Genomic DNA, 14,190 nt, shown 5'->3' with positions numbered 1-14,190 from the left:
GGGATACAAAAAGGCTCAAAATAAAGCGATAGAGGAAGATTTACCAAGCAAATGGAGAGCAAAAAAAAGCAGGAGTTGCAATTCTCATCTCTGATAAAATAGACTTTAAACCAACAAAGATGAAAAGAGACAAAGAAGGACATTACATAATGGTAAAAGGATCAATACAACAAGAAGAGCTAACGATCCTAAATATATATGCATCCAATACAGGAGCACCCAGATACATAAGGCAAGTTCTTAATGAATTACAAAGAGACTTAGACTCCCACACAATAATAGTGGGAGACTTTAACACACCATTGTCAATATTAGACAGATCAATGAGAGAGAAAATTAACAAGGATATCCAGGACTTGAACTCAGACCTGGACCAAGCAAACCTAATAGACATTTATAGAACTCTCCACCCTAAATCTACAGAATATACATTCTTCTCAGCACCACATCACACCTACTCTAAAATTGACCACATAATTGGAAGTAAATCACTCCTCAGCAAACGCAAAAGAACGGAAATCATAAAAAACAGTCTCTCAGACCACAGTGCAATCAAGTTAGAACTCAGAATTCAGAAACTAACTCAGAACCACACAGCTTCATGGAAACTGAACAACTGGCTCTTGAATGTTGACTGCATAAACAATGAAATGAAGGCAGAAATAAAGATGTTCTTCTAAACCAACGAGAATGAAGACACAACATACCAGAATCTCTGGGACACATTTACAGCAGTCTCTAGAGGAAAATATATAGCAATAAATGCCCACAGGAGAAGCAAGGAGAGATCTAAAATCAACACCCTATCATCAAAATTGAAAGAGCTAGAGGAGCAAGATTAAAAAACCCTCAAAACCTAGCAGAAGACAAGAAATAACTAAGATCAGAGAGGAACTGAAGGAGATAGAGACACAAAAAACCCTACAAAAAATCAATAAATCCAGGAGCTGGTTTTTTGAAAAGATCAACAAAATAGACAGACCACTAGCCAGATTAATAAAAAAGAAAAGAGAGAATAATCAAATAGATGCAATAAAAAATGAAAAAGGGGGTATCACCAAAGATTCCACAGAAATACAAACCATCATAAGAGATTATTACAAACCACTCTATGCACATAAATTAGGAAACCTGGAAGAAATGGATAAATTCCAGGACACTTGCAATCTCCCAAGCCTGAACCAGGAAGAAGTTGAAACCCTGAATAGACCAATAACAAGGTCTGAAGTCGAGGCAGCAATTAAGAGCCTACCACCCAAAAAAAGCCCAGGTCCAGATGGGTTCACAGCCGAATTCTACCAGACATACAAAGAGGAGCTGGTCCCTTTCCTTCTGAAACTATTCCAAATAATCCAAAAAGAGGGAATCCTTCCCAAATCATTTTATGATATCAACATCTTCCTGATACCAAAACCTGGCACAGACTCAGCAAGAAAAGAAAACTTCAGGCCAATATCCATGATGAACATAGATGCAAAACTATTCAATAAAATACTGGCAAACTGATTGCAACAGCACATCAAAAAGCTTATCCACCATGATCAAGTAGGCTTCATCCTGGGGATGCAAGGCTGGTTCAACATATGCAAGTTTATAAACATAATTCATCGCATAAACAGAACCAAAGACAAAAACCACATGATTATCTCAATTGATGCAGAGAAGGCCTTCGACAAAATTCAACAGTCCTTTATGCTAAAAACTCTCAATAAACTAGGTATTGATGGAATGTATCTCAAAATAATAAAAGTTATTTATGACAAACCAACAGCCAATATCATACTGAATGGGCAAAAACTGGAAGCATTCCCTTTGAAATCTGGCACTAGACAAGGATGCCCTCTCTCACCAATCCTATTCAATATAGTACTGGAAGTTCTAGCCAGAGCAATCAGGCAAGAAAAAGAAATAAAGGGTATTCAAATAGGAAAGGATGAAGCCAAATTGTCTCTATTTGCAGATGACATGATTGTATATCCAGAAGACCCCATCATCTCAGCCCAAAATCTCCTGAAACTGATAAGCAACTTCACCAAAGTCTCAGGATACAAAATCAATGTGCAAAAATCACAAGCATTCCTATACACCAATAACGGACTTAAAGAGAGGCAAATCAAGAAGGAACTGCCATTCACAATTGCTACCAAGAGAATAAAAGACCTAGGAATACAACTAACAAGGAATGTAAAGGACCTCTTCAAGGAGAACTACAAATCACTGCTCAATGAAATAAGAGAGGACAAAAACAGATGGAGAAACATTCCATGTTCATGGTTAGGGAGAATCAATATCGTGAAAATGACCATACTGCCCAAAGTAATTTACAGATTCAACGCTATCCCCATCAAGCTACCAATGACCTTCTTCACAGAACTGGAAAAAACCACCTTAAACTTCATATGGAACCAAAAGAGAGCCCGCATAGCCAAGTCAATTCTAAGCAAAAAGAACACAGTGGGAGGCATCACACTACCGGACTTCAATCTATACTACAAGGTTACAGTAATCAAAACAGCATGGTACTGGTACCAAAACAGAGATATAGACCAATGGAGCAGAACAGAGGCCTTGGAGGCAACACAACACATCTACAACCATCTGATCTTTGACAAACCTCACAAAAACAAGAAATGGGGAAGGGATTCCCTGTTTAGTAAGTGGTGTTGAGAAAACTGGCTAGCCATGTGCAGAAAGCAGATACTGGACCCCTTCCTGACACCTTACACTAAAATAACTTCAGATGGATTAAAGACTTAAACATAAGACCTAACACCATAAAAACCCTAGAAGAAAATCTAGGCAAAACCATTCAGGACATAGGTGTAGGTAAGGACTTCATGACCAAAACACCAAAAGCATTGGTGACAAAAGCCAAAATAGACAAATGGGACCTAATCAAACTCCACAGCTTCTGCACAGCAAAAGAAACAGCCATTAGAGTGAATTGGCAACCAACAGAATGGGAAAAGATTTTTGCAGTCTACCCATCTGACAAAGGGCTAATATCCAGAATCTACAAAGAACTAAAACAGATTTACAAGAAAAAAACAAACAAGCCCATTCAAAAGTTGGCAAAGGATATGAACAGACACTTTACAATAGAAGACATACATGAGGCCAACAAACATATGAAAAATGCTCATCATCACTGGTCATTAGAGAAATGCAAATCAAAACTACATTGAGATAGCATCTCACACCAGTTAGAATGGCGATCATTAAAAAATCTGGAGACAACAGATGCTGGAGAGGATGTGGAGAAATAGGAACACTTTTACACTGTTGGTGGGAGTGTAAATTAGTTCAACCATTGTGGAAGACAGTGTGGCGATTCCTCAAGGACCTAGAAATAGAAATTCCATTTGACTCAGCAATCCCATTACTGGGTATATATCCAAAGGATTATCAATCATTCTACTGTAAGGACACATGCATATGAATGTTCATTGCAGCACAGTTTACAATAGCAAAGACCTGGAACCAACCCAAATGCCCATTAATGATAGACTGGACAGGGAAAATGTGGCACATAAACACCATGGAATACTATGCAGCCATCAAAAACGATGAGTTCGTGTCCTTTGCAGGGACATGGATGAACCTGGAAACCATCATTCTCAGCAAACTGACACAAGAATAGAAAATCATACACCGCATATTCTCACTCATAGGTGGGTGTTGAACAATGAGAACACAAGGACACAGGGAGGGGAGCATCACACACTGGGGTCTGTTGGGGGGAAATAGGGGAGGGACAGCAGGGGGTGGGGAGTTGGGGAGAGATAGCATGGGGAGAAATGCCAGATATAGGTGATGGGGAGGAAGGCAGCAAATCACACTGCCCTGTGTGTACCTATGCAACAATCTTGCATGTTCTTCACATGAATCCCAAAACCTAAAATGCAATTTAAAAAAATGCTAACAAATGTCTGTTACCCAATAATATCTCTCTGAGCCCCATGCTTTCCTTACTTCCAATCAGCTGTTTCTTCCTCCATTTGCAATAATACCTAACTGATCTTCCTGCAGTTACCTCCCTGCAAGCTCCCACTAAAACAGAGTGATTTTTTCCAAACACAAATCTGGCCATGGTCCTACTGCTACCAGTAGTGTCCTAGCACTCTCAGAGTGAAGATACAAATTTTTGCCAGGAACAGATGTGCTGCATAGCCCTTATTGAACTCTCCAGTCTTACCTCATATCAACTTTCTCCTATTATCTCTAGTTCAACCAACCTGTCCGCCTTTCATTCCCTCTTTATTTCCTTCTTCATAAGAGCCATTCCCCACCATTTTAACTTCATTAAGCCCTATCACTCTTTCAAAGCTTAATTGAGGCATCACAGCCTCAGAGAAGCCTCCATTGATCTGCCCTAGCTTTACTCAAGTGATTAGGTCAAGTCCTGTGGTTTGCCTTCATGCAACTGCATGCCCTATCTCTCTTTCACATCACTTAGACAAAAGGAAGAGATTTATGATCTTGTGCAGCAGGAATTGGTGTTGCAAGTGAGGAAACCAAAGGAAATAAGTATATTTAGTGATCAACTTCTGAAATTCAAGCCAATATTTCTAACCACACAAAAATATACATACATAAAAACTACCTGTGAGGGTTCTCAAAAGAGCTAGGGAATTTCTTAATAAACAAATATCAAATATTCTTTGGCAATAAACAACATGGTCTATCTAGACTGCTGCTGGGTATGTAATTTAAGAGCTAGAAGATCTTAACAATTGTCTCAACCTCTCCCTCAAAAATACAGATGAGAAAAGTCAAGCTCAAAAGTGAGTCTCAGAAGTCTTACAAATAGTTAATGATAGAGTATAAAGTAGAACTAATCAACACATATCTGTTGAACACTCTTGTGTGCCTTGGTTTCCTATTTCTAGGTCCTCTTTTCATTACTATATTCTGTTTCTACTTAAGTCATTTCTAGAAACAGAGCAATTAAAATTTACTTTAATTTCTCAATATAAAAAACTACTTTCTTTTTAAGTTTTATTTTAATTGACAGATTAAGTTATATATATTTATGGTCATACACTGTAGAATGGTTAAATCAAACTAATTAACATTATCTCGCATACTGTTTTCTGTGGTGAGAACACTTAAAATCTACTCTCTTAGCAATTTGCAGGTATATAATATGTTGTTTTTAACTATCATCACCATGACATCCCGTAGGTCTCCTGAACTTATTCCTCCCATCTAACTGAAATTTTGTATCCTTTGACCAATATCTCTTTAATTCCCCTATCCCCCAGTCTCTGTTAACCACCACCCTACTCTCTGTTTCTATGAGTTCAACAAAAGCCTACTTTCTACCTTAAGGGAATGATACAATATGAAGAAAACATAAGCCTTTAGACAAAAGGATGATGTGCTACTAAAATTATATTAGAATGCAGTTTTATTTATTTGTGCATGAGCTCTTCCTATTTCTTTGTTATACCTCCCTTTCTAGATGAAGTTCTATAACAAAATGCTAGGAAAGAGAACCCTCTTCTTGCTTTAATTTTGGACATGAAGAAAAATGAGTCTCCAGCTTATCTGCAGCTCACTCCAAGCCAAGTTTATTCTTAACCTTCTAAACCACCAAATGTATTTTTAAATTTCAATGCTAACCCCCCATTTTAGTCAATATCTTCCTCTCTTAAGGCATGATGGGAATGGGATATCATTGCTGCATGGCCTGTTGTTCACTGCATTCCACTAATTAATTCTTTTATTAGCTCACTGAAGTACTTAGAAGGAATGAACATATGCTGCTGTACTCTTTGCAATAGTAGTATATATAAGGATAAAATTCTGAGCAGTCTTTACTGCTTAGTTCTTTTCATAGGTAGGCAGGCTAATAGCCAGTTTGTGACATAAAACATTGGGCTCATAGACATTTGAGGTAAAAGGGACATTGCAAACCTTTTAGTTCAACACCCAATCCATGCAGAAATATGTTTTTGAGGTATCCTAAACAAAAAAGAGATTAAATTTGTACAAGTGTACCTCAAAGATATTGTGGATTCAGTTCCAACCCACTGCACAGAAGCAAGTATCACAATAAAGAGAGTCACACAAAGCCAAGTGCAGTGGTGCACACCTGTAATCCCAGCTACTTGGGAGGCTGAGGCAGGAGTATCACTTGAGCCTAGAAGTCTAAGTCCAACTTGGACAACATAGGGACACCCATCTCTAAAAAAAAAAATTTATATTAGAAAGGTGAGTTACATGAATGTTTTTATTTCCCAGTGCATAACACTAATAAAAGTAATGTTTACACTATACTATAGTCTAGTAAGTGTACAATCATATTATGTCTAAAAAAGTACCCACCTTAATTAAGAAATACTTTATTTCTTAAAAAAAATTGCTACTGATGATCTGAGCCTTCAGCAAGTCCTAATCTTTCTGCTGGTAGAGGGTCTTGCCTCAATGTTGATGGCTGCTTACTAATCAGTTGCTAAAGCCTGGAGCGGCTGTGGCAATTTCTTAAGTTAAGACAACAGTGAAGTTTGCTACATGGATTGAGTCATCCTTTTCCTAAAGATTTTTCTGTAGCATGTGATGCTGCTTGATAGCCTTCAGCCACAATAGAACTTCTTTCAAAATTGCAGTCATCCTCTCAAATCCTGCTGCTGCTTTACCAACTAAGTTTATGTAATATTCTACATACTTTGTTGCCATTTTAACAATGTTCACAGCATCTTTACCAGGAGTAGATTTCATCTCAAGAAACCACTTTCCTTGCCCATCTATAAGAAGAATGTCCCATTCATTTAAGTTTTATCATGAGATTGCAGCAATTCAGTCATATCTTAGGCTTTGCTGATTCTAGTTCTCTTGCTATCTCCATTACATCTGCAGTTACTTCCACCACTGAAGACTTGAACACTTCCAAGTTATCTATGAGGTTTGAACTCAGTTTCTCCTGAATTCCTGTTAATGGGGATATTTTGCCCCCTTCCCATGAATCATGAATATTCTTAATGATATCTAGAATGGTGAATCCTTTTCAGAAGGTCCATTAGAGGAATTTGTTTTGCCCAGATCCATCAAAGGAATTACTGTAAAATATATAAGCTGTAATCACTATAACCTATAGCCTTATGAAATGTATTTCTTATATGATAAGACTTAAAAGTCTAAATTACTTCTTGACCTAGGGGCTGTAGAATGAATGTTGTATTAGCAGGCATAAAAACAACATCAATCTTGTACATCTCAATCAGAGCTCTGGAGTGACCAGGTACAATGTCAATGAGCAATAATATTTTGAAGAAATCTGTTTTTCTGAGAGGTAGGTCTCAACAGGGAACTTAAAATATTCAGTAAACCATGTTGTGAACAGATAAGCTCTCATCAGGCTTAGCTATTCCATTTATAGAGCATAGGCAGACAGCATAATTCTTAAGGGCCTTAGGGTTTTCAGAACAGCAGATGAACACTGGCTTCAATGTAAAGCCATTAGCTGCATTAGCCTCTATCAAGAGAGTCACACTGTCCTTTGGAGCTTTGAAGCCAAGCATTAACTCCTCCCCTCGAGATATGAAAGTCCCAAATGATATCTTCTTTCAATACAAGGCTGTTTTGTCACCATTGAAAATCTGTTGTTTAGTGTAGTCACCTTCATCAGTTATATATATATATATATATATATATATATAATTTTTTTTTTGACAGGGTCTTGCTCTATCACCCAGCTAGAGTGTGGTGGTGCAATCACAGCTCACTCCAGCCTCGATCTTCTGGGCTCAAGCAATCCTCCCACCTCAGCTTCCCGAGTAGCTTGGACCACAGGTGTGCACCGCCACACCCAGCTAATTTTTTATTTTTTGTAGAGACAGGGTCTCCCTATGGGGCCCAGGTCGGGCATCAATGACCTTAACCAGCTTTCCTATATAACTTGCTGCAGCGTCTACATCAGCACTTGCTGCTTCATCTTGCACTTTAGTTATGGAGATGGCTTCTTTCCTTAAACCTCATGAACTAACCTGTTCTAACTTCCAACTTTTCTTCTGCAGCTTCCTCACCTGTCTCAGTCTTCATAGAATTGAAGAGAGTTGGGGCCTTCCTCTAGATTAGGGTTTGCCTTAAGGGAGTGTTGCAGCTGGTTTAATCCCCTATCCATTAAACTTTCTCCATATCAGCAATAAGGCCGTTTCACTTTCTTACCGCTTGCTTGTTCTCTGGAGTAGCACTTTTCATTTTCTTCAAGAAATTTTTTTTTGCTTTCACAACTGGGCTAACTAACCTTTTGGCCTATTTGACTTTCAACATGCCTTTTTCTCTTAGCTTAACATTTCCAGCTTTTGACGTAAAGTGAGAGATGTGTGACTCTTCCTTTCACTTGAACACATAAAGGCCATGGTAGGTTAGTGAGTGACCTAATTTTAATATTTTTGTGTCTCAGGAAATAGGGAGGCCTGAGAAGAGGGAAAGAGATGGGGAAATGAGTGGTCAGTGGAGCAGTTATAAGACATGCAACATTCATGGATTAAGTTTGCTGGCTCCGAGACAGTTTGTGATGTCCCAAAATAATTGCAATAGTAACATCAAAGATCACTGACCACAGATCACCATAACAGATATAATAATAATGAAAAAGTTTGAAACATTGCAAGAATTACCAAAAAATGATGCAGCGACACCAATGGATGGACTTGCTCTTAGTGACTAATTCCTCAGTACTCACTTAAGGGAATGCCCTTTCACGTAACACGAACTTTGTATTTGAGCACTCTGCTTGTGTTCTTCATCAACAAATACGTTAATATTTTTAATGAAACAAGCTTGTAATAACCTCAGGCTTTGCTTTGGCAGTTCTAGCTGTGTAATGTGTGTGTGTAATGCGTGTGTGTGTAATGCATGTGTGTGTTTAAACACAAAGTATATGGAGCTACGGAGTGTACCTGCTAGGTTAGTATGAATAACACAAAATTTAGATGACACAGTTAGCTCAGCTTTCATTTTCTGCTCCTGTCAAGTCGCAGAATAGAAAATGAGAGAGAGAGGGAAAAAGACTTTCTTGCTATTTCAAATTCAGAACCAACTTCTTAAAGTTAGTTAAGAAACCCCTGGGTAGTAGAGCACATTTAATCCCAACAGCAACACAATAATTCACTGCTTTAATACTTTCAATAGTTACTTCATTGCATGCATAAGCTCAGAGAGAATAACAGGAGCCATCCATATGTCTACTACTTTCTTTCCCTTCAGACTCTCTCACTTTGGTAATAAAATTCTACATGCCCTCCAGGAGCATCTAAACCTGGCAGCAGCTCTGCTATCTATTCTGGCAATGTCTAAAAGAGAATAACTTCCTGTCTTTTGTTTACAATGTAATACTTGAACAAAAGAAAGATAGAGAAAAAGATGTGTTAATCGAATAATGTTTTTCTATTTATTTGTCAAGCATGTTTTGTACTGTTGGTAAGTTATTTCTTTCTTGAAATAACCTTGACGGCAATAGCTCATTGATCACACTAATACTTACATAAGCAATCTCTCAATTGCATATATGTTAAATGACAATATAAGTAGATCCGTATGACAGACCCATCCATATGATAGATTTAGGACATTGGGTTTTCCAGGATATCAGTTCTCTATTTTACTTGGTAATGTGCCTGGCAGTGAAGAGCTTTAAATTTGGCATCTGTCATTGCCTATCTTGGTCTAAATTATATCATGCTAAATACTGTGACAAATACTGCACGGGGGAAATCAGCAGTGGGTTATGAGAGTGGTCAACTTCATATTACCGTGTACTAGTGTCTGATATTAGAACTGTTTGCCAGATGCTTCCTGTGGACTTCCAGAGAGCAGAGTGTGGTGCCACTGAGCTCCAGAGGCACTGATGTGAAGTATGCAGAAGGTAAATAAATCATGTAGTACATTCATTTCATTTGGCTCCTGTGATTCCACTGACGTCACTGTGGATAACCAGGGTCTGTACCAGGTCCCTCTCGCTTCTGTGCTCTGAAGCCTTCGAGGTGCTGCCCATCTAGCCAGGCCCTGCAGTAATTTCACACACTCCTCTAATAAAGTCCTCGGGGGCTGTCATGTATTTTCCTGCACTTGCCCTATTATCCCTCCCTGCTTGAGTCTTACAGATAATTGATGATGCTTCAGTGAATCATCTTTCTCTCTCTTTTGTTCACCAGGTATTTAAGCCTTCAAGGGGCTCTTTTATTGAGAATCAATGTCTTCTCCTAGGTAATTGATCACCCTAGACCCAGGGACTCCCAATTCATCGTAATCATCATGAATACTCAAAAAGCTGTAGCCGCGATACTGGAAGAGTGCAAGCAAGTGCTGGACCAGCTCTTGTTGGAAGCGCCAGATGTGTCAGAAGAGGACAAGAGCGAGGACCAGCGCTGCAGAGGTGAGGTTCTGATGGGAGGCACCAGGGGTGAGCCAGCAGGTTCACTCTCCTCTCCCTTGCCTGAACGACACGTTCTCATCTCTGCCCTATTTTTCTTCTCTTGGCAGATGACCACCGAGAGATGAGTGGATTTCTAGGGCATGAATGGGACATGGGCTGCAGGCGGACAGGCAGGGGAGGAAGCCCACTTTGTTGCAGTGAATTGCTGTCAGTTCTAATTTTAGGCTTCAGTAAACATGAGGCAACAAGAAACAGTTTAGTTCAAGAAGAACAAAGGGTCCAAGTTGGCTGGTGCACGTAAATTTCAATTATTAAAAAATTGAAGCAATTTCTGAATGGTGACACATACTTTTTTTCAAACTAGGATTTTTTGCCTCATCAGTTTCCATAGACTTCTAGGGTTTCCACAAATATGTCATCTCACCAGCCCAATCTCGGTTTTTTAGTCACCAATACGATCCTCATGCTATATTCTCACGCCATTTGTAAAATAAATTCTCTCATCTTGGTAAATACTGATTGCATCATTATCAGAGTTTAAGAATTTGGTTTTTTGCTCATTTCATTGATTGTGCTATTCAGAGTTTTTAGATAAGACATTGGGAATTTTCCATCACAAAGTCTAGAAAGTTCAGGCAATTCTTGTTCCTTCTTTAAACAGTTTTTGAGCAACTCTTTTTTTTTTAGATTTATTTTTAGCATTTGAATAAATTTTCCTCCACTTCCATAAATATTGTCCTTTTTACATGCTTTTAATATTTCTCTCAGTATTTTTAGCACTTTGCTATTCCTCACAGAAATAAGATTCCCAAAGAAAATACACACGCCTTGCTTTTTGCTGTGGTTGTTCATTATGTAATGGGAAAAGGTTCTGGGAAAGTCTTTTCTCCTGAGTTCTTGTACACAGGCACATACATTTTTACAAGGGCACTATGGAAGTCTTAATTATTTGTAACCTGTCATTTGTCCTCCTTTCGAGACAAAATAGCCTACGTCCAGTCATTTCACAGCCTCAGTTTCTGTAATACACCAATGTGTGACTTTGCTTCCTGGCTCCATGTGCCTGTCAGCCTGAGATCACTCTCACAGATGTCAGCCTTTGTCAGGGAATGGCAGGTACTTGGCACCTACAGAATATGCTCTATGGCTGGCCCTAGTTCTCCCCAGGGGCGGTGTGTTGTGTTCTGTTGTTTCCACTGAAGTTTTTCTCGCCCTTTCACTACACCACACCCTTTGTCTTCCTCAGCCCAAATTCCTTTAAGCTTTGTGTTCTCCCTAGTGAAGACTCTGAGCTCCCAATTGAGTAGCATTTTCTTTTTCTTTTTCTTCCCGAGTGCCACAGAATAGGAGAAGTAATCAGTTTAGTTCCAGATAAGGCAAATCACGGCTGTAAAATCACTGAATTAGACACGGCCCTTCAGGTAAGCTGCCTGGGGAAGTAAGTGATCAGAGAGGCAGAGGAGGTTACTGCTGGGTCTGGGGCTGACTGCCCGGCGTTGGCTGAAGGCAGTAAACGGACGGGGAAGAACGCCTCCTATGTGGAGCCATTGGCAGCCACAGCATCAGCCCACCCGAAGGGCGGCGCTGCGCGTCCCCCGCGAGCCCACCGCGCGGATGGGGTGCAGCCTGCACCGGAGCCCTTCCCTCGGCAGGTGGCTGCGGAGCGGCTCGAGCAGGCGGGTCGCGCCGCCACCGATGTCGTCACCGCATGTGCTCCCAGAGAAAGGCATTAGTACAGGGTCACTTATGGCGGCGGGGCGAGCCAGCAGACTGCAACACAAACACTGAGGTTTTTATTCCTCTCCCTCCTCCTCTCGACCCCCTCCTTTTCCCTCAGAATTGTCCTTGTCAGCATGGGTGACTACCCCAGCAACTTCCCCAGAGATGGAGAAGGAACTGAAAGCCAGAGATACATTTTTAAAACATCGTTTAGAGGCATATATATATATATATATATATATTTTGGAGACGGAGTTTCGCTCTTGTTACCCAGGCTGGAGGGCAATGGCGCGATTTCGGCTCACCGCAACCTCCGAGAGGCATATTTTATTTCAGGGTACCTCGCAGGACGTTCTGACGTGAGGTGTGGGGAAAGGGTGCAAAACCAAAAGGGAGGCAAAAACAAGTTAGTTGCAAAGAACAGTCTTTTCCATTACCGTGAAGAAATTTGAAAACATTAAAACTACTCAGTCCAAAGTATGATAAACTTCTATGAACCCAGAAATCACATTTCCTTTGTCATGTGACTGCTCATTTTGACTCAGCGTTTAAATAATTTAAATAATTTATTAGCCAAACCGGGGCATTTCTGAGAATGAAAAGGAGCACCGTTAATAAGGACCACACAGGACTGTCCTAAGCAAACAGGGCTAAATTGTCTTCCCATCCGTAACTGTTTAGAAATGCTCTTGAAGAAATGTTCTCTACAACTATGTTGAAAACAATTTCACAAGTTGAAATTATGTCAGTGACTGTAAGAGAGCCAGGCTTTCCAGTAGAATGTGGCCACACAGGTCCCTAATCCTGTGGGTCAGCTTTCAAGGGGGAATGCCATCAGTCACACAGTAGATGCTCAGTAGTCCTGGACTGCTCAGTGGGGATAAGGGGTGGTAATTTCAGTGTGATAACTGCAAGCCATCCTTGGTAATCAAGGTGAATCATTCATTGGTATGACCCATGTGATATCCCCTCAATGCCAAACAGTCCTTCCCTACTAGAAAACTTCCTTACATTGGCCCAATTGGTGGCTAAATTGTTCGTAAAAAGGGATCACAGATCAAGTTAGGTTTTCCCTCTCCATTTTTCTTTTGTTCTTCCTGTCATTCATCTCTTTTGCTGTATTTGGTATGTTTCACATAGATATTAGATGAACCATTTTTTTTTGTAGATGATATAAAAATATTTTCAAAGGGCCAGCTAGAAGATGAACCTTGTCTTTTAATCATACTGGTCTTTCACCCATCGTGGTGTGACTTATACAAATGTTGAGACATGATGCTTGTCTTCAGGGACCTAACAGTCCAGTGAAAGACAGAGGTAGTTACAGAGCAGTGGGATGAAGGCTGAAAAGAGCCTGCTCCCTTGGGTTTGGAAGTGCTCAGAGCGGGCACTCAATTCCACGGCGAGCTCACAGCAGACTGGCGAGAAGTGGCAATGTTTGCTTTGAGTGCCTAAGTCGGTGGGCCAGAATTTGGTCACAAGGCACTGGGGGAAGGCGATCCAAACAACCAGAACAGGATTTTCAAAACCTTTGAAGATTTATATGCAGGGCAATGGCCTGTTCCATCTTGTTTTTAGAAAAATGAGGATCAGCAATATGCAAGATGAAGTGGATGGAGCAAGATGCAAGTAACAATTCAGGCAAGAATTACTGCCTAGCAAGAGGAGGAAACGGATTTTAGGAGGCACAGGATTTGAGAGCCAATTAGGTTTGGGGAAGAAAAGAGAACACAAAGTCTAGACGGACTCCTGGGTTTCAGATTTGGGGAACTTAGTGAATGGTGGTGCCAGTCATCACAATAGAGATTTAGAAGGGAAAACAGATTTAGAAAAAGGTGATAAGTTCATTTTTGGATGTTGAGTATGAGAGGGTTGTGAGACAAGTACCTAGAGATTTATAGCCAGCAATCATGTATGCAGGTCCATAATCCTTTATTCATAACTCCGGCATCACATGTGTACTTCAGAATTCAGAATTTTTCTAGTGTTAGGAGAGGGTCTTATGGTGCATGTACCGTATATTACATTCATCCTCAGTAGAAGGTGGAGTGTGGTCAAACACAGAAAGTTTTGCAGCAAAACTTTTGAGC

At 40.0% G+C, this 14,190-nt stretch overlaps 1 protein-coding gene across 9 annotated transcripts in view; it reads left to right on the top strand.

Moving 5' to 3' along the window:
- ALPK1 (alpha kinase 1) overlaps nt 1-14,190 on the top strand; it is a 157,271-nt gene that overhangs the window by 74,730 nt on the left and 68,351 nt on the right. For 4 of the 9 annotated variants that reach the window (XM_021676391.2, XM_064383992.1, XM_064383991.1 and 1 more), the window contains one exon: nt 10,213-10,381. In XM_021676391.2, the coding sequence (XP_021532066.2) occupies nt 10,261-10,381 (121 nt within the window). In that variant the 5' untranslated portion in view covers nt 10,213-10,260. Of the gene's footprint in view, nt 1-3,562; nt 3,672-9,794; nt 9,872-10,212; nt 10,382-10,488; nt 11,803-14,190 lie in introns of those variants that run through there. The other 5 variants (XM_064383990.1, XM_064383989.1, XM_064383988.1 and 2 more) reach the window with 3 other exon arrangements.

The sequence above is a fragment of the Aotus nancymaae genome, unplaced genomic scaffold (genome assembly GCF_030222135.1).
Source record: "Aotus nancymaae isolate 86718 unplaced genomic scaffold, 86718_ANA_hifiasm-v0.15.2.pri h1tg000033l, whole genome shotgun sequence".
In the NCBI taxonomy this organism is placed as follows: Eukaryota; Metazoa; Chordata; class Mammalia; order Primates; family Aotidae; genus Aotus; species Aotus nancymaae.
This window is presented reverse-complemented; position numbering and strand designations above follow the sequence as displayed.